The sequence below is a fragment of the Folsomia candida genome, unplaced genomic scaffold (assembly GCF_002217175.1).
Source record: "Folsomia candida strain VU population unplaced genomic scaffold, ASM221717v1 Fcan01_Sc026, whole genome shotgun sequence".
Lineage (NCBI taxonomy): Eukaryota > Metazoa > Arthropoda > Collembola > Entomobryomorpha > Isotomidae > Folsomia > Folsomia candida.
In genome coordinates this window covers 1,044,115-1,065,930 of record NW_019091218.1, presented here as the reverse complement: position 1 = coordinate 1,065,930, position 21,816 = coordinate 1,044,115, and the positions used below count along the sequence as shown (strand labels likewise).

Below are 21,816 nucleotides of genomic sequence, written 5' to 3'. Positions count from 1 at the left end.
AGAGATGATGCTTCATTTCAGCTCGAGAGACAAAGTGGTGCTTAAACTGTGCGATATGTTGACGGGGCCGGGCACACAGCATGTGGCGTATTTGAGCACGTTGCAATATAGCTAAATACCTAATTTCTTCTTCAATTTAGACATCATATTGTTTGAACGAGAGATTTCGAAAGGTAGCTTGTTTATATACAACGAATAACATCCATCGTGCACGGCCCCGTCCTCAGCCGGGAAGCAGCTGAGGACAAAATGAACAAAACAAAATACTCACAAATCGCACTGAAATAACGGTTTGACATTTTAAAAAATTAAGTAAATATTTGCCCCCTAAACTGACTTTTAATTATTTTAATGTGTCTACGTCGACTTCATCGTCACAAAAGCGACACCCACGTTAATACTATAATAATTCTGCGGTAATTTAATTTCGGTGGGTGGGTGCAGATCTAAATTTTGTCACAGTCATTTTACCTCAGGTATGGGCACAAACTTGTCTATTTTCTAAACACCAGAACTAAAACCGTAATTCATTTTAGCATCTTTCTCTACACCTTGTATCAAAAATACGATCGAGTGGACAAAATCCGGTGGGAAGGGGGGGGGGGACCTTTCATTAAGTTTTCGGCGGAAGTTGGCTTCTGTAAAAACATGGAGAAGGTGGACCAGATCGTGATTAAGGAGGAGGAAGAGGAAGACGATGGCGAAATTGGCAGGCGGATTAACGACGACGGTGCTTATGGAGAAGTTGAAGGTATTAAATTCACGGTTGGATGTTTAATAGGATTAATTAAATTAAATACGATTAATTACATTTATTCGCGATTAAAGTTGGTGTGTCGTTTGTTTATTTTAGGGAAGAAGGACTGGGTTAATTTTGATGGGGCAACGTCCATGAAAGTAAGAAGATGGAGAGATTTATTAGATACACAGTGTATCATACACTCTTAAAAATCGCGTTACCCTTGCAAAACTGAATTCAGTATTGAAGTACCGTAAAACCTCTATTTATAGCCCTATTCTAATTATAGCCGGTCTCCAAATATAGCCGGGTCTAAAGACCAAGATTTCAAAATTTTAGCCGGGTCTCTAATTATGGCCTATCTTGTCTGATGTGTCCCCGTTCATAGCCAATTCAAGAAAGATGTTGCCCCTTATGCTGATAAACGAATAAATTGAACTACTAATTTTTGCCTATTAATTTAATGTTAATAATGGATATAATCATGACAGAAAATTTTTAAAAAACTGCTAAACCTCGTTTAAGGATGTGGATTTAAAGTGAATGGGTTGCTGATGAAAATCTTGCTAAATAAGAAAACTCAAGTTGAGTCAGCATGATTTTGTAACATCTAAAATTTTGGGCGGAATAAAATTTAACCAGGTCTCTAATTATAGCCGGTCTCTAATTGTAGCCGGGTCCGTGTCCCTCAGTTTTGGATTTTAGCCCCGGCTATAAATAGAGTATCTACGGTAATTATACTAATTCTAGACTAAAATTCTCTCATTTACAAGTTACCGTTGCAGTGCAGTTGATTTAGGGGACATCCGTAAATTATGTTGCACAAAAAAAATTGCGAATTTCTAGACCCCATCTCCCACATTGGAGCTTTAGACCCCCCCCCTTCACCCTCTCGCCTGACATAATTTATGCCCGGCCCCTTAGTATAGCTTTCTTCATTTCGAATTCAGAAGGGTCGCATTATTTTTCAGAGTGCATTTGATTGACGAAGTATTAATTAATTGTGTTTGCACAAATTAATTTATTTCTGAAATGATAGGAATTGGATTGCGAAACTATAGTTAAAGTCGAAGGTGTGGCTGAAAATCAGGAGGCGGAAGATGTCTGTCCCATGCTCCACTTTGAAGAGGACTTTCGTCTCGGGGAGGAGATTTATCCCGAGGAGGACTTATCCGAAGTGGGGGAGGATCCGTTAAGGATTGGATCCGACCTGGGTTTCCATTCTTCTGCGATGGATAATAGCCAAGATAAGAAAGCCATAAAACGGAGCAAGACACTTGTTGAGGTTGTTCGTAGTAAAAGGCTTCAAGGTGGACAAGTTGAGGTTCAAGAGAGTGAGGTAATTGGTACAATATCGGATTCAATTTTGGGTATAGTTTTTTAGTAATTTTTGTTAGCAGTGTTGCATTTCAATTTCTGTGGGTTTGAGTAGCGTAGCACTCTGAAGAGCGAAAGAAATGCAGGGTGTTAAATCCGGTTGGAAAGTGCGCCATCTAGCGATGCGAGGAATAGCGGGGCGTGGTTTCTTGGACCTTGTATTTTTTAGCAGATCAAAATAGCTGGAAAACACTTTTTTGCAATTTGTTCTTGCAAGTGGTTACAACATACTTGCACCCGAAAGAATGAACAAATTTTGAACTTTCGACGTTAGTTATAAATTGGTGGCGTTTTTTAGGAAGTTATTATTTTGATGAAAACATTTCTAAATTAAATCCAATTTTAATCCATTTAATCCAAGCCAATTAATTCATCTTATCAAATTACAGGTTTCCTCTCCCCCAGTAAAATCTACCATTGTCCCAAACCCCCAAAAACAAGATGAACCTTCCTACATCACCCCCGCCGAGTACACGCCCTCCTGGACCTGGCAAGACTTCCTCACCTGGCGAACCTCCCTGCTCGACGAGGGCATCTCATCCCCAGAAACTATCCCTCCTTTAACCTGGCTGGTCAACACCTACAAAATCTCCGCCTTTCCCTGCCCCCGCTGTACCCGATTTTACCACACCTTCGGCACGTGGTTCCGCCACGAGGCGCCCTGCGAAAAACGGTGCGCCCAACCCGGTCACAAATGCCCCGATTGTGGCTTCAGTTTCACGCAGGGTAGATTCCTGGAAACGCACGTGCGCCGATCCCACATGCCCCTCGAGTTCTTAACGTGTACCGGATGTGGGGTAATTTTCGATGAGTTGAAGGCCTTCAACGAGCACGTGGCCAAGGAGAGCACGTGTCTGGAAAAGGCGATCCTGTGCAAAGGGCGGGGTTGTAAGAGGAGGGCCTATTTCCAGACGAAGGAAGCCTTCGAACTGCACGAGAAGACTAAACACTGCCCCAAGGATTTAAGACCCTTCGTGTGTGAAAAATGTGGAGATAAGTTCTCCTCGACCGGGATACTGAAGGACCACGTGGGTAAAAAACACATGTCTGAAAGCGGACACGTGACTCCACAGCGCGACATTTCATCCGCCGGCGCACGTCCTCCGCGCACCTACTCGCGCGCTGTCAAAAAAGCAGCGGAAAAGCCTCCCGATTACCGTTTGCCGCCGTGCGACTACTGCGCTCACGGCGGGCGGAGCGCGCTCCACTATAAAGATGCCCACCACGACATGTGCGTTTTTGACGTGGGGCCGGATGGGTCCGAGGTGTTGCGCGGGTATCGCTGTCCGCGAGAAAATTGTGACCGCGAAGGAAGGCTGCTTGTGGGCATTAGCGCGATGGCGTATCATATGAAGGGTGATTGCAAAATGAAACGGAAAAAAATTAGCTAATTTTTGAAGTTAGGATGGAAAATTTTTAGTAATAAATGTGGATGAAACCAACATTTCCAAAATTTGTGGTAAAATTTCGGACTACATGAAACGATACTGTTATTTATTTATGCATCACAGCTTATTCATGAATGCAACTTGAAATTGGGAAAATCCGAGAAATAAGAATTAATCAGAAATGGGGGCGCAAATCATGTTCAGCCCTGATTATTTTTAGTCTCACATCCACCTTTCATCCGTCATGAGACAAGCTATTTGCATCCACAAGCCGGATTGATGCAAAAACCTTCTTTGACACTGTCTGATTTATTTAAATTAGGCAATGTCAAAGAAGGTTTTTGCATCCATACTTTAAAGTAAAGACACCAATTTTGCTTTGTGAACATCTGTCTTTCTTGAATTCAGGGCTGTTCAATTACCAATGGAAGTAATTAATTCCTAATTCTTAATTACTCCGACTGCGAAAATTGGAATTAAGTACTAATTGCAAATACGTCTTTGTCCAGTAATTGAACTTAATTATCAATTACAATTACTTTGCAAGCAAGTAATTGATTTTCAATTCCCAATTAGTAATTGAAAGTCAATTACTTAATTAGTAATTACTTAATTCTCATACTTAAGACTAATTAAACGCTATTTAAAGGCTAACTTTCGACCAAAAATTCATTTCCGAATAGGATAAAACTTTTATAAATATCTTGGTACAGCAAACAGTTCATCTTATATGATCCAAAAGTTTAAAATTGCTGTGGATCTTTACTCCAGATAGATAATGGCCTTTTCTTCCCACAATTACAACATTAAAATTGTTAATGCGTACATTTCTACCCAATGTATTTTATCTGAATCTGACTAACGAGATTGCTGAAGTAATTTTTGCAGTCCATGGAACACAGGTGGTTGAAACAATTGTAATATAAAATTGTACTAAGCTTGAAGTCCAAAAGCTGAATGGGAATGATGACCAAAGCGTTCACAACGAAAGATATTTACATAATTCGAGTTCTTCTGGAGAGGGAGGCTTGTCGTATTTCATTCCAAGTATGTTCGATTAAGTAATTGATCAAAGTAATTGAGTACTCAATTACTAATTACTACTTGGCAAAGTAATTAAGTACTTCCAATTTTAATTACTCCAGGTCCTCCAAGTACTTAATTACTTTGACAAATACCGGAGTAATTGAAATCAATTACCAATTACTAATTACTTCAAGTTCTGTAATTAAGTAAGTAATTAAGTACACAAGTAATTAAGTACCACAGCCCTGCTTGAATAACTTGTTTCGAGCTTTAAAATTTTGAATTAGATTTTCATGAAGTTTTTCAGCACCACACGCAATGCACATTTTGAGACAGTGGCGGATGAGTCTGTGTCTGACTACGGATTCACAGCCTGCGTACGGGAACCCGGAGGATCCGCCACTTCGTCAACAAACTGCATTTGATATACTCTGCCCACGAGGGACTGTGCAGAAAGCATGTGAACGACTTGAGGGAGTGGGGTAGGGGTCAAGGTACGCTATCCTTCCCATGTTAATTATAATATGGGGCACGTAGGTCACACCGGGGGGAAGGGAAAAAATTTCGGCGAAAATCGATCATATGCTTTATGTACGGCCCCCCATTGAATGTCAGTTGGCCGGCTAATTTTCTTCCCTCGTTTTCCATGAAAAAAACCAGATCATTCCTCACGCACGACCCGCTTTTCTCCTTTCACAACATATAACTCGATCATCTGCTCAACCGCTAAAAATTCTGAGGCCACTCCCAGAGCCCCGGCTTAAATATCAGCTTAAGCTAATCTTTATTTGAGCGCGGTTTAAGTCCATTTTTTGGAACCGTCCCAGAGCCCTGATCGGATTATTTTTGGATTGGCTCAACTCAACTTTTGGCTTAAACCAGTCTCAACTTTTCATGAGACTAAATCCTGCCCGACCATAGCTCCAAAATCATTTTCTCCTTGTTAAAACGACCTGCCCATTCCAAATTCATTATCAATAACAAAAAGGATCTCCACTATCAAACCTTATTCTGTCAACGTAAGTAATTATAATTTACCTTCTCTCTTTAACAATAACAATTATATATACACGTTTCTCCCCCACAGGTTGCAACGTGACCACCGTGATCAATCTCGCATTCACTGCTAGACAAGTAAGTCGATTTAAAAAAAATTAATGGTCCTCACTCATAATTAATGGTGGTGACACATTTGTTTAGATGCAGTACTCAATTGGGGCCAGTGAAAAGCATGCAGAAGATAGTTCTTTATAAGAAATTAATTGTTACAGTAGCTGAAGAAGCAGCCTTATCATGGGTGGACTGAGACCGTATATAATAAATTGTTCTTCATTAACGATTGCATCATACAAATGAGTTCTCAAGCTTTCTTTATTTGCATTCAGAACAACATGTACTCAAACATGGGACTGACTTAGATAAATCTAGTCGTCACTCATAGATAGGAAGTGGCCCGTTCGTGACCTGTGACCAATGATTGATGTATGTAGAGCCCATACTTGAAAACATAAATCAACACTTTCGTCACCTCGATAGGTCAATAGAGGTCTATCTGTAAAAAAAAGTGAGGGAGAGTGAGTCACGGCCAAATTTTGTGTCAAGACCACAATTTCTAACCTGTCGGAAATTTGAAAGAAGGATCACGTAGATCAATACCACCGGGAATGCTATTTAGGAGCTAAAATTGATTCACGTGCTTATGAAGTGGCGATAACAGCTGTAGCGATCAGTCCTAGTAAACAAGTTATAATAATGAGAATTCGAAAACTGATAACATCTTAAATAAAATGATAAAATCGATACTTCCAATTACTAATTTTTCTTACAAACGTGCCTCATTTTTTCACTGCTTATTAAATTGCCCTTGCAGCGTATAGTTGTGGTGTTTCCAAAATGCACCAGTAAGAAACGTAGGACTGTAGAAACAAGGGACCGTGGTAATTATTTTCCCTTCAAGATGATGATAAAGTTTGATAAGCTCTCTTGCGCTCCAAGCTGGCGCACCACCCTAGCACACTATAATGTTCCCTTATATCACGTTCACTTAGTCTCTCAAATGTTTGCCTTCTTTTATATATTTGTCTTCTAATTGCATTCGGTAGGAATAAAGGCACTCCCATATAAAGGAGTCACGACTGCAATAATTTGCAAGTCAAGGCCCGGTGGAGACTCAAGGGCGAATCACTTGTTCGTCACTCGGAGGAATTAACTTGTAATTTTAGTTGAGTATGCTATAGCATACTCAAATAAAATGTTAAAAAATAGTTCCAAGTAAAATTGAAGTATTTACTTGTGAGCTAACAGGTGAGAGAAAGAGAGAGATTTGGACTTACGACTAGTAAATAGCAGTCGCAGCATTTTTGGCTTAGTTTTGGTCGTAAGTTTTTCTCTCGACACCATTTCAATCCGTGTCCAGTGCCCCGGCTCAATTTCGGATCTGATTAGATTTTAAGCGGATTTTAACAATGGAAAAAGTTTAAACTTTTTTCTGGGACGGAAAAAAATCGGATTATGTTTAAGTCGATTTTTTTTGGCTTAAGCGGGGCTCTGAGAGTGGCCCCTGGACACATCGTGCAATATCAAATATATTTTTAAGCACAAGCCTTTCCATTAATTGATTAATTAATTATCTGGTTATACCAAAACTACTTTGCAGTCCACATGGATTTGGTAGCCCAACGCGTGGAAAAGTTGTCCCAACAACTCAACATTTTGCAGGAATATATCGAACTGAAATTTGGTAATACAAAATTATTATTAGTTTCTAATCATTTAAATTAAGCTTCTCATTTTTTAAATCGTGCCTAACTTTTTGCGAAACTTAAGTCGTGGTCCTTGCACATTTTAGAAGTTAAATTGTATACTTGTTTTATTTGCGATTAATTAATGTACAATGCACATTGTACATAAATTACGTACGTTTTGTACACATTTTACATTTTTTTTTAAATGAAGAGACGCCTTGATCGGAGCAAATTTTTAAAAAAATTGGCAGCTATTTAGTTTTCGTTCAAAATTAAATTTGAATACAATTTTCAAAATTGTACGAAATTGAATTTTATACGTTTACATAATTTACGGGTTTTACAAGGTTACCTATGCGAATTGTTTCAAAATATGATTTGCTAATTAGTTAATAATATTTGCTTCATTTCGTGCACAGGGACGGATTTCAAAGAGTTTAAAAACTCTAAGGAGGTCCTCCACCCCATAAAAACAGAAGTCGTCGTGACGGAGGAGGATCATCATTCTTCGCCGCCAGCAAACACCACCACGGGGGATGAGGGGGCGACCAATCTGACCTCTGACATCGTCACAACAAATGCAGGCGGAATAAAGCAGGAAGTCGACAGTCGCGACGACGGCTACCCCCCAATTTCCACGGCCCCCGTCGTCCAGGTCAAGGTGGAACCGCCTGATTTCTCGCAGTCGTACCCCCACACAGCGACCCCAGGAGTGCACAAAAACAGAAAAGTTGCAAACATCCGCTACGGTAAAAAAAACGGAGTAAAATCAACTAATTTTAATAATCTGTCTTCCCAGGGCTGTTTGTTACACCCACAAAAAAAGACGAAAATCCACGTGGAGAAGGCAACAGTCACAGGAAAATACGTGTTTTGTGGCGAAATTAGTTTTACGTCGCTCATAAAATACTTTGTTCTTACGATTTTTTAAGAAACAAAGGATTTTGACATTGATAACAGGTTAATTTCTTTACAAAACCTGTATTTTCGTAAAATTTGTGTAATCTCCATGTGGATTTTCGTCCTTTTTTAGTGGGTGTAACAGGCCAGAAAATCGGAGCTTTTTAACTTTGTCTAGTCAACGACCTTATTTCTGACTAATTAGCAGACCTCGGCTAAATATTTATTTATCAATCTCTCCTCATGTACATAGTTCAACCTGAGTATTATTAAATAAATACTTAGCCGAGGTATGCAAATTTAATATTACTGATACTTATATTAGGTGGACGGGTGACCTCACACCGCGGCATTCCACCCACCAGTCTACTCCCCCCCTTCCCCACATTCACGCGCCCCCCGGGGTCAAGACGGCGCAAAAGGCCGGCCTATTATGCTTTGCCGCCGTGCGACTACTGTCCTTTCGGCTGGCGGAGCCCGGCGCATTATAAAGATGCCCACCGCGACATGTGCGACTTTTCCGTGGGGCCGGATGGGTCCGAGGTGTTGCGCGGGTATCGCTGTCCGCGAGCAAATTGCGACCGAGAAGGCAGGCTGATTGGAAGCATTTACTCGATGGGGAAGCATATGAAGGGTGACTGCACAAGGAAACGGAGGAAAAATAGTTATGTAAATCCATATTATAAGGTGAAAATGTCTGTCAAAAACGAAAGTGAAAGGAATTTCGGTTCTGATACGGGGCAATTACTTTTACCTCCGACAAACATTTCCAGCTAATTATATATGTAGATCTACATATGTAGATAATTAATTCGGTGGATTTAGGCACAATCCCAATTTAAATTTGCATGCAAATTAAATTAGTTCCCGGGAGACGGGCTTATACGCTAGTAAATAAATAAATAAAATAAATATTCATATTCCTAAATTATTAAATTCATAATTTATGATTTATAAATTAAGAATTTCGGATGTAAAATTTTGTAAGTGTTTCATAAAATAAGTTTGTTCAATTCTATTATGTAACGATACATTACTGTATTTATTAAATTAAAAAGTTAAAGTTAAAGTTACAATTACTTGTAAAATAAAATATTTAACGAGGCTGACAAGGGAGTAAGGGGCTGTTCATAAATTATGTAACGCCCAGAGACCTCCCTCTCGAGTTACGTAATTTATGAACGGCCCCTAACACATAAATTGGCTGAGTGGGACTCTAATTCCATTTCAGGTCGCGCTTTTTCTAACCCGTTATGTATCCTGAGGTTTCAGGATAACTTTTCAAATTTAAAAATTAATGGCTCACGCATATTTTGGTACAAAATATTGAATCTGAAATTGTTTCCCAGTGACTCCAGTACCATCACTATCTTTAATCAATTATCTTGGTAAGTAATTATGCAAAATTACAATTATATATTATATTTTTTGTTGGTTACAATTTTATTTTACATAAAAGCCTAATGTCATCATGTCTGCTTGTCCCCTGCAGCTACGATTCTGCAGTTTCCAAATTTCATGACATTTCTGGTCGCAGCCAGCATAACGTGGTGCGAGCTGAAATGGAACTCTGATTTATTAGCATACGTCGGCTATGAATAAAAAATTACTTCTTCCATTTATTGACCTACAGTCGCCAAACTTTCTGAGAATGTTTACGGTCACTAGTAGGTCACGCAGGTTAAAGCATATTTTCTCATATTGGTCATATTTTCAGGTTTTGGGACATATTCATATTCCCGATCATATTTCTGGGTTTTTTCGTTCATTTTATCATTTTTGGCCAAATTCGAAGATTTGGCAACCAAATCGACAGAAAATGACAAAAAATTCAGTTTTCTCACAATGATTCATTTTGAGAAACTTTCAGAAATTTACGTTCACTTTCGCCTCAGGTGATTTAATTCATTGGGAATGCATTAAATCACCCTAGAACTTGTTTATTTGATAAAAAATGAGCATTACAAGAAAATATATCAAAAAATTAAGCCAAAAATTAAAAAAATAAAGTCATTTTTATGGTCATATTTTGAGGTTTTATCGGTCATTCATATCCGACGTCTGTTTATTAAGCTTAGTACTCACGATGGACTTTACGCGCGGAAAATGACTTTTGCAGAAATTCTGCTCAATTTAAGCCCGAGTGGTACTCAGCTCTTCGCGTGAAACTTGGGCGGAATTTTCCGCGCGAGCAGTTTTCGCTCAATGTAAGCTCAAAGTTTCCGTTAAATCGAGGCAATTCTTTCACGTGAAATGTGAGCGGAAAGTGACTCGCGCCCCTCTGAGTCCAAAATAAGAGGGCGGAGCAACCTCAAAATCTCATTTTCAACTCAATGACAAGGCGGCTAATTTAAAATGGGGCAAAGTGAAACCTGTTTTTCAGCTCAAACGACCTGAGTACCTACGATTGAAAATTGAGCGAAATATACGTGGAATAGTGGTATTTTCTGCCCGCTTACGAATTTCTCTCCAGCGAAAAATTTAACAGAATTTAAGCACGATGAAATTCCGCGTGAACATTCGTCCTGAGTACTAGGCTTTAGACGGGAACATGCTTCATACTCACGCACACGATTCCGCTCTCTGCTTTCACAATTCACAAAACAGAACTAGATCATCTGCTCACGCTCACGCTTACATTCACTCTTCAACAAAATTGTGCAAAATATTTAAACTTTTCGCAATAAAAAAATAATTAACCACTGGTTAACACAAATTTGCTCCCAAATGGATACGGTATCCCACCACGTGGAAAAGTTGTACCAACAACTCAACATTTTGCAGGAATATATCGAGCTGAAATTTGGTAATAAATTAAATTTGGTAGTAAATTTACTTAAATTAAGCCAACCTTGCTGTTCTGCATGTATTTTTCGTAAATTCAAATCGTGCAGGGTGTCTATTTTCAAAATTAAGGAGGACATTTGTTTATCAGAAGAGCAAATTGTTTCAAGCCAATTAAGAATTTGTTTCATTTCATTTCCTCCACAGGGGCTGATTTTAAAGACTTTGAAAACTTTAAAAAGATCCACCCCACGAAAGGTAAAGTCGTCGTGACACAGGATCATGTGACGACCCGATTTGACGCCAGTTTTCCATCCCCAGCAAACACCATCACGGGTGACGAAGGGGGGACCAATCTGACCTCGGCCTGGGAGAGGAACATCGTCATCACAAATGTCCGCGGAATAATGGAAGGAAGATCAGAATGAAGTCGAAAGTCAGGACCACGACGACCCCCCAATCCCCACGGCCCCCGTCCAGGTCAAGGTGGAACCGCCCGATTTCGCTCCATCGTCACACCCACCTTCACCGCCAGCCGTGCAAAAAAGTGGAAAAGCTGCAAACATCCGCTACGGTAAAAAAAGACGGAGAAAAATTTATTAATTATGTTTAATTGGTGGATTTACAGTATTTCGAGCTCAGATTTTCCCTGAGTTTGTACATATTTATTTCTATGGGCGTTTAACCCACAAAAAAACAAGAGAGAGGGCCGCAATCAGACAAAAATCCTAATTTTTTTAACAAAATTAACTTTTAATCGCGTCAAAATACCTTGTTTTAAAGTGTTTAATGATTAAATTTTAATCGCAATGAGAAGTTACTTTCTAAACAAAACCGCGTGAGTTCTGTCTTCTCCAGGCACATAAATCGTCGTGTGAGCCAAAGATTTGGGCCCGAAATATGTGTGTACCCACCTCCGAAAATAATTCCCAAATCGACAATATTATTCTTAACTAAGCTTATAATTCCGTAGGCGGTCCGGTCATTCCACACCGCGGGATTCCATCCGCCGTGCGCACCTTCACCCGGCGCGGGTCACGGTGGAGCCCAAAGCGGCGAAAAAGACCGGCCGATTTACCCGCCTGTGACTACTGCAATACTGGTTGGCGGAACGCGGCGCACTATAAAGAAGCGCACCGCGACATGTGCGCTTTTGACGTGGGGCCGGATGGGATCGAGGTTTTTCTAGGGTACCGCTGTCCGCGAGCAAATTGTGACCGAGAAGGCAGGCTGCTCACGACCCCGATCGCTGTGACGAATCATATGAAAGGAGACTGCAGAATAAAACGGAAGCCCATTAGCTAATTGGAGGGCGAACTAGGGTGTAAAATTTTGAAAAATTTGCCAAGAATTTTACAAAATTTATTTGTGTGTGAAGTAAATTACGCACGATTGTAATAAATTGAGTGTTATTTATTAATAAATTTGATTTCGGGTGTCAAACTTGATTTGTCTTGTCTTCTCCACATAATGTCTTACCGAACCCGCTAGAATTGTTAGGTGTCTGTCTGTTTGTCGTCAGAATAGGTGGATAACTTATCCTGCCGTGGTAAAATTTTGCTTGCAGATAAATAATGGGCCTCCTCAGACACGAAAAAATCGTCGCTTTGAAAAATTATGACAATTGCAAAATTTTGTTCCGACGTCAGCTAACCTACCTTAACCCCATTTCCGAATTGACATTTGGTGTTTCCGATTGTCAGATACCAACGGTGCTATAAATTTATGAAAAAATGGAGCAGGGACATTTTAATTAGCATCAATTGATGCAAAAAGGTCGTTAACAGACAGACGGACAGACGGACGGACAGGAGGAATTTAATAGCTCTCATGCTACGCAGGGTGAGCTAATAATTAAAAGTAACGGAAGCGTGAATAATACTTCCATATGTAAATATGTACCGAGGACACGACAAAGGAATGAATGAAAGGAATAGGAACCCACATTTTCAATAATTATGTATGTATGAATTTCTCATCCATCATTTTTCTCTTCACGTACGACGGGGTAATCAGGCAGAAAATTAGTGCCAATCGGGGAGAATACATTGTATATGCAAATTTCAATCTTTATGGAACTTTATATTTAAATCGTAGTTAAGCCATAGCCAGACTGTTGGCACCTTATCAATTAATGGCGACACCCTCTGTCGTAAGGGGGAATACGAACATTTAATTATATACGTCGGCTACGTAACGTGATGTACTATTTGTGCGCGTTTAGAGTATGCAAATCCTGTCGACGACAGGGCTCGATAAGAGAATGGATGATACATACATAAATATTCAGAGAGCGAAGGTTATCCACATACATAAAAGATAACAACGAATGGTACTGATAAGGAAGACGAGACGTGTGGCTCATTAATTATGTACATATCTGGACTGGAATTGAGCCTGACTTTTGCACATATTTGACAGGCACGTATTCACGACCAGGATTGGAAAATGAAATGTTAAATGCATGCAATTTTCCAGATACGTTGGCAACAACAAATTACACATGCAAATGCTGAGGTCCACACTATTGTTCATTATGTAAATATGTATGTCGCATCGATCAGTTTTTCCTAAACGGACAGGACAAAATAGGTTAGTATGAAGATTCAAATTATTGAAGGAATAATGTGAATAATGCAAAAACCATGGAAAGAATGATGGCACCGTTCTTATCAATTTATCGCTACTCGCTTTGTCGCATGGATAACGTGTGTATGCCAAACGAGAGGCTGCACAAGATAATTTTGACCGTGGGGATGGACATATTATACTTTGTATATTTCCCAGCTTAATGACTGTAAACGTCAATTTTTTTAAGAAATAAATTGGGATTTGAAAAAAAACATGTTTGTTCTCAAAGCGAAATTTGAAAGTTAAAAATACAAAATTTTGGGAAAGTTTAAGAACACCAAAGTCTATATGCATAATTGCTACGAAATGAATTTCATGTTTGAAGGGGACGAAAAAAATGCTGTAGCTTCCGCGGTCACGATGGAGGATTGCATTTAAATCATTACAGCCACATTATGCACGAAGAAACCATATTAAGCGAAAAATTTGTCAGTCGGTCTGTCTGTCCGTCCGTTTGTCTGTCTGTCTGTCAGCGGGAGAATGAGATCTTATGCATATGACCCCAGAGGGTGAGGAGTTTTTGGACTCGGTTCAGAACATCCTGGTCGAGATCACAATTGGCAATTTTATTTCCTCATCTTATTGCTACATACATACGTTGCTTTGCGAAATACGTTTTATTATTTAATCATAAGAGTAAATCCTGTCGGCGGCAGGCTTCGATAAGAGATTGGATGATACATAAGTACAAATATTAAATGTATGTAGTTTGAGTCATGTGTATGTAGTAACGAAGTGGGGAAAACGTTGGACAATGAGCTGGAACCTGTGCGTCACATCCTGCCACGAGTGACGGAGGGATTACTCTTCACGGCCTGACTCTTAAGTGAGGCTATAAATCATAAGTTACCTTATCGCAGAATGATAACGCTGTGTCGCTTCAATTTATAAGTGAATCTCGTAACTAGTCGAGACCTCAGTGTCGTCCCAAGTTTGTAGGTATTTACAAGTTTTCTGCAATTAATATCCCCCAGTTTTTCGCGTTATCTTTTTGTTTAGTTGAAAAGGAAAATTTCATTTTAAGAAAATGGCTAACGGACCTGTTGTGATTAAGGTGGTTGCGTTGGTAAGTAACAATTTATTTTTGACGTTTTTTTTTATGATAGATATTTATCCAGCATGTGTTACGAGGAGTTTGGTAAAATTCGAAAATTAATTGGTTTTTGGTAAATTTGAGATTTTCGAAATATGCAATTGTTACTGCCAGGCTGGATTTATGCAGCCAGATTTTTCATGTGATCACTTTCCGTTAAGCGTGCCTGGGACAGTGAATTTCTAAAAAATGATGTTAAGGGGTCTGTTTTTGAGAAAATTGGAACGGATCCGTAATTATGTGGAGAAACCCATTCCCCACAAAATTACGGATCCATTTTCCATTCTGTCCAAAAAATGAGCCCTTAACATCATTTTTTAGAAATTATTTTTTTGTGCCTGTGTCCCAGGCAGCCTTAAGCGAAAAGAGCAAACTACTTAACTACATTTCAGAATGCATCTGGCAACAGGAAAAAAAATTAACCTAGAACAATTTAAGACTTGTTCGTAATAAATACGAGGCATCAATTTCACTAATGGGCCATCCATTTATTACGTCATCAGAAATTCTCGATTTTAGCACCCACCCACCCAACGTATACATAGGTACATTAGTCAAGGTGAATTTTAACATGGGAAAGATATTCGGCCCTAAACCATCCACACACGAAGATAATGACTTAATATATGGACGTTCCCTATGTGTTATATTCTGGTTACAAACTTTCTCCCATTTTTGTGCAGGTTGTTCTCTTCGTCGCAACCGTGGTGGGATGTCACGCTCATTTCAACAACGCCTTTAAGGACGCCTGGGACATGGACGGGTATCCAGAATTGTGCAAACTTGTGGACACGTGCCCCAAGTCCGCCATGCCAATGGAGAAAACCTTCGTCGCCTTGACGATCATTTGTCTCATTTTGTCCACGATCAGTTTAGTGGCAGGGTTTTTGATGGATATGAAAAAGTTTAAGGGACCGGTGAGTAAATTTGTTAAGGTGTCATACATACATAAGTTTGAAATGCCGCATAACGATACTTTCTTAAATTGATGATATTTATTTATTGTCGGAAAGTTTATGCATTTTCGCCGCTTTTGCTGTAATTTTACATTAAATTGTTGCATTGACAATTTCCATAGTTTGCAATCAATTGTGCAAAAAATTCTTGTTAAGCGAAGTTGTGCGAAATTTATGTGCGAAACATCGCGCAGAAGATTTTGCAGAACGTTGGATCCATTTTACCCAATTTTTCGGTAAAATGGTCACCCTAAACTTTCTTTAAAAGTTTTTTTTTACAAATTCATAGATTAATTAACATCGTCATCTTTAATTATAGTTCGACCGTATTTACATTTAGCTTCAAACAAATGTATGTAATTGATTAAAAAGTACTGCTTGTTTTGATCGGACTCTGGTATGCGTCTACATAAATACTGCTATCGTACCAAACTCACGATGCATGTACAACGTGCTGTTGGGTAAATGAGCAGTATTTAGCACGTACATAATTGTTTATTTAGGAAATTTAACAGCGTGTAAATTGTGCAGGACGCCGGATATCACGTCTTGGCCGGGGTACTTCTCTTCATCGCGGGAATTCTCCTGATCGTGGCCGCCGTGAAGATTGACGAATTCATTCTGGATGGCTTGGATCAACTCGGGGGTGGTGGCTTTGGTACCTCCTCGTCATCCATCTCCGCCGAAGGCAAACTTTTGTCCTCTTTTACATCCCCGCAAATGGCAAAAGCTCTTCCAGATGAAATTAAAACCGAGGCGAGGAAACAGTTGAAATTTTACAATAAATTGGCTGGAGGGGTAAGTTGGGAGAGTGCATGGCTGGAAGTGCTAAAAAGTGAAATGTTTTTTAATACAATTGATTTGTTTTTGTAGAGTTTGGCGATAATTGATGGAATCCTGTATTTCGTGGCGGCTGGATTAATTGCTAAACAATAAAGCATTCTTATTGTTTTAATTACTGAATTTTGTTAAGATGCGTGTAAGTATGTATGCATGTATGCCGAATAGAGCATCCTTTTTTAAATAAATAATTTTTTTACAACATATGTACGGTGAATTTAAACATAAAATTCGTGCTTGTATTTAGAACAAAAGTTATAGTCAAGGTCAAGGAATTATAGTTGTTGATTTTATTCTATTGTGCTACTTATTATTGTGAGTTGATGCATCTGTGAAATATAAAGATTCGCACATTTTTAATCATTTCAATCTATGTACATACTAGCGTATAAGCCCGTCTCCCACCGGGCGACAGGCTTATTTGATTTTCATGAAAATTAAGTGGGATTGTTGTCGGGATTCCACCGAATTTTTATAATTGTATCTATATTATTATCTGAACAGTCTGTTGGAAAGGGAAGTGAAACTCTCTCCACTTCCACTTGCGTCACGGAAAATTACTTTCACTTCCGTTGCAGATAAACATTTCCAGTTTATAGTATAGATCCCTGGAAAATGTATTTTGAACCTCTTGACGACAAATTGAAAGTCAGTTTGTAAGAAATATGTATGTATGTATGTTGACTTGACGATTTGTAGAATATTACACTGTTAGAAATCCGATGTAGAATTTGTCAATTGCGTGCAAAATTTCAATTTAATTTGATAATGCATGCCAAGATTATAGCCAATTTTATGTAGCTTGCACGCGAATTGCCAATACTTCTTATACTGACTGTACTGTAAGGTAAATTTTGGTTCATGTTTGGAAAATTCATGGTTTTCCTAAGTTTTAATCAAACAATCTTACATCTTTACTTGCATTACTTATTATTCCGGAGTTTAGTAAGTTTGTAAATGTATTTATAAGTTGCTTTGAAAGGTTGAAGTACATTAGGTAAGAAAATGAGGAAGTTGACTTTCATGCAATTAATATCATATGCATCTACTTAACGCAGAAAATTCTTGGTTTGCACGACATCATAAGAACCATAAAGGACACACAGATGTATGTACAGGGGGGAGTGATAACTAAATGTACATGCATACATTCGTGGTTGAAGGACATTTGTGCATTAATAATAATGACAATTTATGCATAATTCCGCTCTAACAACGCTATACTGTGAAGTGTAATCCTCCGATTTGGTTGAAATTTTAAAATTATGTGGTCCCATTCAATGCAACTATCTTTCCAGGAGGCAGTTTGTGGGATCAATTGTGTGAATTTATCAAAATATTTGAGGTCAAAGTTGAAAAAGGGGCGATTTTTATCAAGCAAAGGAAGTAAACCCCGCTCAAATACCGGCCGAAGGGAAAAATTTTCAAGTTAGACCTCAAATATTTGACTAATTCCCACCATCGCACGAAGTGTCTCCGAAAATGTTACTTCTATTGACTTGGACCACACAATTTTACTATTTTAACTAAATTGGAGGGCTCCACTTCGTACTACCGCATTGTGAGTCAATCCAGGTAATTCAAGCCTTAGAAATCCACCATCGAACAATGCGATGCGATTGTGTGAACTGTAACACTCCGATTTTGTAGCAGTCGAACACAAATTTAATTAGTAGGAGATCTTCAGCAGACACAACATTGTAATTCTCAGTTTTGACAGGAAGGCTTACACACACACACATTTTCAAAGTGCAAAATTTCTCACCTCGCTGGATGAGAATTTCAGTACCAAACGTAACCATTGTTAGACGGTATCTTTTACAAATTTCATGGCACAAGGCCAGATGATATATGTTTCTTACAGTTTCTTGCAGCTCAAATTTCATAGTTTTTCTCTGGAATACAAATGCTAAACCCACCAGAAACGAAATGCATTCGAATTGTTTTTGACGGAATTTACATTTGTTGTCGCTAGATATTCTGGATTACGGGTTGGGAATGGAAATATGTTTAGCCCACCCGGAAATTAATTATCATAATGCACAAACTCTTGAATAGATTAATTATTTAAGAACGAACCTTTAAATACCTGATGTAGCTCCTTCGTTTTTCCTTCAACCGTTAAAAAAATTAAATTCTTTCTGTAAAGCAATATAGACATTTAATATTCACCAGGCAAATGAGCATGATCTGCATGCTTGAGGTTTCGCGAAGCAATAATTTATTATGCTATTTTTAATAAAAAGTAAAACTGCGCATCGCCCTACTTCCTGAGTGCTGAGTCAGCACCCAGGAAGTAGGACGATGTAGTCAGCACTGTTGACCACATGTAGCTCCCTCACTAGTTAATCCAGCCAGATAAACGCGTCTCAATATACAATTCAAACTTTGGGGATCATTGTCCATTTTTGTAAAGGTTGATTTGCATATGTTCAAGAAGATAAAACCAGTCTTGCTGGCAGTTGTAAAAATTATTTAAGGGACATGTATTTAAGATGTTCAGTGGGATAGTGCTATTATATTTTTGAAAGTCAAACACCTAAAGCTAATGAAGAGGAAACATTTCTATGCGTATGCTTTTCACGTTTTTTTCCTCAACTGTTCAAACCGATTAAACACAAATTTTAAATTTGTACATTAACGTTTGGCTTATTAATGCGGAATTGATAGTGTAAACGGGTTAATTTTCTAGCTCGGGTAATATCACAGATAACTTGCTGCAAAGGAATGCTACAAGATTTAATATACGTTGTTTCAAAGTTCAGTAGTACTTCATGTAAATATTTGTAGGACGTGGCCTTTCGTGCGCCAACGAACCTTTCTCCACTCGCAGTAAAAGTTCTAAATATAGGTACAAAGGTAAACATTTACCTATGTATATGTAAGTATTTATAAAAGATTTACCGCTTTATGATGCTTTTATAAATCGTGAACTGCAAATTCATTTAGGCCGCCTGAAAAACGTCTTAAGACACGAATACATAGTTGTAAATTTGAGAAGACAAACAAATTTTATATTGTAAAAAATTGTGCACTTGGCTTTTACGTCAATAAGTAAAGAAGTGTGAAATGTTGTTTCCAAATGATGTGACATTTTCTCGATGTTCCATAAAAATAATCATTGGAAAGGTTATCATGTAGCTCTTTGTATTACTCTAGCTTAACCGGGACTATCCTCCTTGACTTGGTAAAGTTCATAGTTCTTGTTTTGGATAAGAGTTGGACAAGGTATCTAATTTTTCTAGTATAAAATGAATGTTTGATATATAAAATGGGTTATTATTTGCCTAATGTGGCATTAATTTAATGAAACTAGTGCAGGGATGACGGGCGGCAAGATTGAGTCAACTATGTTTTAAGAGTCACATATATATTTAGTTGGCCCTTTAAGTAATCAAAGTTTCTACGTATTTATAAGTGCAAAACTTAATTGTCGGCAACATATTACATGCACTAAAGTTTTAAGTGGAATTATTTGACGGGAATTTGTGCAACTGTGGACAAATTGATGCTCTTCAGACTTCTAGGGTATTTATTGTGTACAAAATGCGTTTCAAAAATTTACGCTTTTCCTATTTATGCGTAACCCTTACTTTTATAAAATTTAGCTATGCAGCTCCAAGCTTTCGTGACCTACTTATTAAGTTAGGCGATTGTGATTTACAAATAATGCATCATACGCATTATCAAAACCAATTGTCTTTGAGGGATTTAAGCTTGGTGAGTACAACTGTCTTCATGCCAAAGTACGAATCGGTTAAACCTGACGTTTTCATGGAAGCGACTCAAGTCCCTGCTCTTAACGTTCTTAAAGGTCGGGTTTCTCCATGTCGACTTAGTTTTATATTTTTACGAGCAGAAACTAAAAACACCATACGATCGTTTCGGTCCCATGTCGACCACTGGATTGAAATTGCATCAAACTACTATCTCTTCTTCGTTGAAACTGACAGGGTATTTAAAAGGTTCAATCCAAATTATTTCATTCCACACACAAGCGCAGTTATTACCTTGGTAATAAATGAAGAACAGTTGCCAGAGTTGGCCAACAGTACATTTTACCAACCAGTGTTTCACCATATGTCAGCTATTGATGTCTCTCCAAATCAAAATTTTGAGTTGTGTTTTCCTCAAGTAAGAAAAATGCTGGACGGGTCACCGGCGCCAATTAATATTACATGCACGTCTGAGATGCATTTGAGTAAGGGCAACTATATTTCTGCCGTTCAAAAGTCGACGAAGTTGTACAGTGTGAAAAGACAGTGTTTGTAGGAAAATCGTCCCTGATTAAATTGGAGTATGAATTTTTATCCAAAAAGTATCCCGACATAAAGTTTTTCATAAGCACTCAAACAGTGCTAAGTTATCCAACTGGTATATTGTTGCAGCACGATTGGGGATCAAGACCGGTTGGCAATACCTTCAAACGTCTAAATGAGGCAGGGATTTTGATTATGACAAAAAAACAGGAATTGAGTACCAAAAATATCAACCGCACTGCAGCTATTTTCATGAAGAAAAGCAAAGATTATAAACCGACAAATATTGCAACACTTAAGGTAACGCTGCCCACGGTGTTTATTCTGGTCGGTGGTTTGATTTGTGTAACAATTCCAGTGTTTGCCATAGAATGCCGGCGCAGTATTAGTCGGGGAACTAAAAGTATACTTCGTGTTATTTTATTCAGGCATTATCGGAAGTCTAAGAGAATGGCGGCTAGGAATATAATGAGTATCGCCGTCGCCGTGTGCGATACAGGAAAGAGCAATTAATGGAGAGAGGTTTAATATATAAGTATGTACATATAGATTTAAATGTCGTGGTAAAGTTACAAGAAATGAAAGTAATAGTAATAATATGTACACCCTTCACAAAACTAACTATAGCAATTAATGGAACCATGCCATTACATCTGCTTTAGAAAGTTCATCAAAAATACATTGCAATTATGAATATTATAATTGTAAGGTTAAATAAATTATGAAAAATTTTCAAAAGTTTGCAGCGCTTGGGTTCGTGCCTGCTTGTTTCTTCGTCTTAGATGAATCCTCTCATTTACTCAGAGGTACAGTCAATGCAGAAAGTATAGTCAACCCCTACTCAAGCTAAATATAAGTGGCTATAACTTTTGCATGCATTATAAAAGTAGCATAGTGTATTTTGTACACAAGAATGTGTGAAGATTGAAATGTTTATGGATTAAAATATGTAAATCATACATAAGCAGTGAACGGAGTTGATCTTCATATTTTATCGATTTACGGCTAAGCCCTTGATCGCTCGGGCTTGGATATAATCTGTGTTTGTAAGTCAGCTAAGTGAAGTATTCATTACTTGT

The 21,816-nt window shown here is 38.4% G+C and overlaps 3 protein-coding genes and 1 long non-coding RNA gene across 4 annotated transcripts; 3 read left to right on the top strand and 1 right to left on the bottom strand.

The window, feature by feature from the left end:
- The first annotated feature begins 225 nt into the window (after window positions 1–225).
- On the top strand, window positions 226–3,581 carry LOC110859537 (transcriptional repressor CTCF). Its single transcript, XM_022108499.2, has 5 exons — window positions 226–476; window positions 537–751; window positions 854–897; window positions 1,779–2,078; window positions 2,506–3,581. Exons 2-5 carry the CDS (start codon window positions 649–651, stop codon window positions 3,505–3,507), a joined length of 1,449 nt encoding a protein of 482 aa, XP_021964191.1. The 5' UTR covers window positions 226–476; window positions 537–648; the 3' UTR covers window positions 3,508–3,581.
- Window positions 3,582–5,883: 2,302 nt separating this feature from the next.
- On the bottom strand, window positions 5,884–6,256 carry LOC118438822. The gene is made up of 2 exons (XR_004837083.1): window positions 6,148–6,256; window positions 5,884–6,082 (listed from the first exon to the last, which is right to left on the bottom strand). It is a non-coding gene; the product is annotated as an uncharacterized LOC118438822 (long non-coding RNA).
- An 877-nt stretch (window positions 6,257–7,133) lies between these two features.
- LOC118438821 lies at window positions 7,134–9,283 on the top strand. The gene is made up of 3 exons (XM_035859593.1): window positions 7,134–7,270; window positions 7,694–8,023; window positions 8,500–9,283. Exons 1-3 carry the CDS (start codon window positions 7,192–7,194, stop codon window positions 8,949–8,951), a joined length of 861 nt encoding a protein of 286 aa, XP_035715486.1. The 5' UTR covers window positions 7,134–7,191; the 3' UTR covers window positions 8,952–9,283.
- A 5,128-nt stretch (window positions 9,284–14,411) lies between these two features.
- LOC110859516 lies at window positions 14,412–16,684 on the top strand. Its single transcript, XM_022108474.2, has 4 exons — window positions 14,412–14,655; window positions 15,366–15,599; window positions 16,170–16,436; window positions 16,512–16,684. Exons 1-4 carry the CDS (start codon window positions 14,617–14,619, stop codon window positions 16,572–16,574), a joined length of 603 nt encoding a protein of 200 aa, XP_021964166.1. The 5' UTR covers window positions 14,412–14,616; the 3' UTR covers window positions 16,575–16,684.
- Window positions 16,685–21,816: the final 5,132 nt, after the last annotated feature.